Source organism: Chiloscyllium plagiosum, chromosome 51 (assembly GCF_004010195.1).
Source record: "Chiloscyllium plagiosum isolate BGI_BamShark_2017 chromosome 51, ASM401019v2, whole genome shotgun sequence".
NCBI lineage: Eukaryota > Metazoa > Chordata > Chondrichthyes > Orectolobiformes > Hemiscylliidae > Chiloscyllium > Chiloscyllium plagiosum.
Window position 1 is genome coordinate 843,411 of NC_057760.1, and position 1,751 is coordinate 845,161.

Here is a 1,751-nt window from a genome sequence, read left to right on the forward strand (position 1 = left end):
CCTCTGCACCCCTTCCCTATCTCTGTCACCTCCACCAGCCCCTACACCCCCTCCCTATCTCTGTCACCTCCTCCAGCCCCCTACATCCCCTCCCTATCTCTGTCACCTCCCCCAGCCCCCTCCAACTGTGCCCGCTTCCCTCAGCACTGACCCTGGCACAGTGCAGGAATCTGCTGGGATGGCTGGTAAAAATTCTGTTGAGGGTAACCAATTCAAAGTGCGAGTCTTAAGTTCCATCGCTGAGCCAATCCCGTCACCATCTGTCAATGTGTTTGCCGTTGGTTAAATTATTTTTCTGGGTTTTGCAGAGCACGATGGTACTCGTGAACGAAATCCTCAGTCAAATTGTTCAGGTGGACCGGGTGAGTACAACAGCCCCCTCAGGAGCGGACTAGGCACTGTAAATGTTAGGTCAGGGTACCTGCCTCAGCTCTTCCCAGGCACGCTCACAAACCAATTCAAGTTCTCTCCCCGGTATCCAGGGCCTTCTGTCGACTGAGGATGAAGGTTGCCACTCAGTGTGATGCACACCCTAGTTGCACGGCCTCTGCTCAATGTGGAGGTATCCTTTTCCTCTGTATCTCAGCCCGTGCTGTCCCTGTCCCTGGGATGGGGAAGGACAGTGTAGAGGGAGCTTTACTCTGCATCTAACCCCGTGTTGTCCTTGTCCCTGGGGTGGGGGGGACAGTGTAGAGGGAGCCTTACTCTGTATCTAACCCCGTGTTGTCCCTGTCCCTGGGTTGGGGGGACAGTGTAGATTAGACTAGATTACTTACAGTGTGGAAACAGGCCCTTCGGCCCAACAAGTCCACACCGACTACGGGCAATTTAGCACGGCCAATTCACCTGACCCTGCACATCTTTGGACTGTGGGAGGAAACCGGAGCATCCGGAGGAAACCCACGCAGACACGGGGAGAACGTGCAAACTCCACACAGACAGTCGCCTGAGGCGGGAATTGAACCGGGGTCCCTGGCGCTGTGAGGCAGCAGGGCTAACCACTGTGCCGCCCAGTGTAGAGGGAGCTTTACTCTGTATCTAACCCCGTGCTGTCCCTGACCCTGGGATGGGGGGGACATTGTAGAGGGAGCTTTACTCTGTATCTAACCCCGGGCTGCCCCTGTCCCTGGGATGGGGGGACAGTGTAGAGAGAGCTTTACTCTGTATCTAACCCCGGGCTGCCCCTGTCCCTGGGAGTGTTTATTCCTAATGTAATCCTGAAAATCTGCAGCTTCCACCTGTTCTGAGAAAAATGAGCGAATTTCCCTGAGGATTGACTGAAGTAAGATATGGATGTATTTTTATAAAATATCAACAAATAGACTCAGTAAGTGTCTCAAATGGCTGAGGCATTGGAAATAAAATGTGTGAAGATATTTCGCATTGTTCCAACCTTATGGAGAAGATGTGTTATTTTCTGTTGTCTGGCCAATGAGGAAGCTTCAAATCTGGTGTCTTTGGGCTTTGCTTGTCTTAAATTTGAAATCGGAGATTAATTAATTTGTTGTTAAGTCAAATTATTAAGGGATGCGGGCCAAAGGCAGGTCATAGAGATGTACAGCACAGAAACAGACCCTTCGGTCCAACCCGTCCATGCCGACCAGTTATCCCAACTCAATCTAGTCCCACCTGCCAGCACCCGGCCCATATCCCTCCAAACCCTTCCTACTCATATACCCATCCAAATGCCTCTTAAATGTTGCAATTGTCCCAGCCTCCACCACTTCCTCTGGCAGCTCATTCCATACACG

At 51.8% G+C, this 1,751-nt stretch overlaps 1 protein-coding gene across 1 annotated transcript in view; it reads right to left on the reverse strand.

Annotated features, from left to right (window-relative positions):
• Window positions 1-1,442: 1,442 nt before the first annotated feature.
• Window positions 1,443-1,751, reverse strand: part of LOC122544751 (ubiquitin-associated protein 2-like) — a 44,871-nt gene continuing 44,562 nt past the window's right edge. The window contains exon 16 of the mRNA XM_043684075.1: window positions 1,443-1,472. Coding sequence (XP_043540010.1) covers window positions 1,443-1,472 — 30 coding nt within the window. The remainder of the gene's footprint in view (window positions 1,473-1,751) is intronic.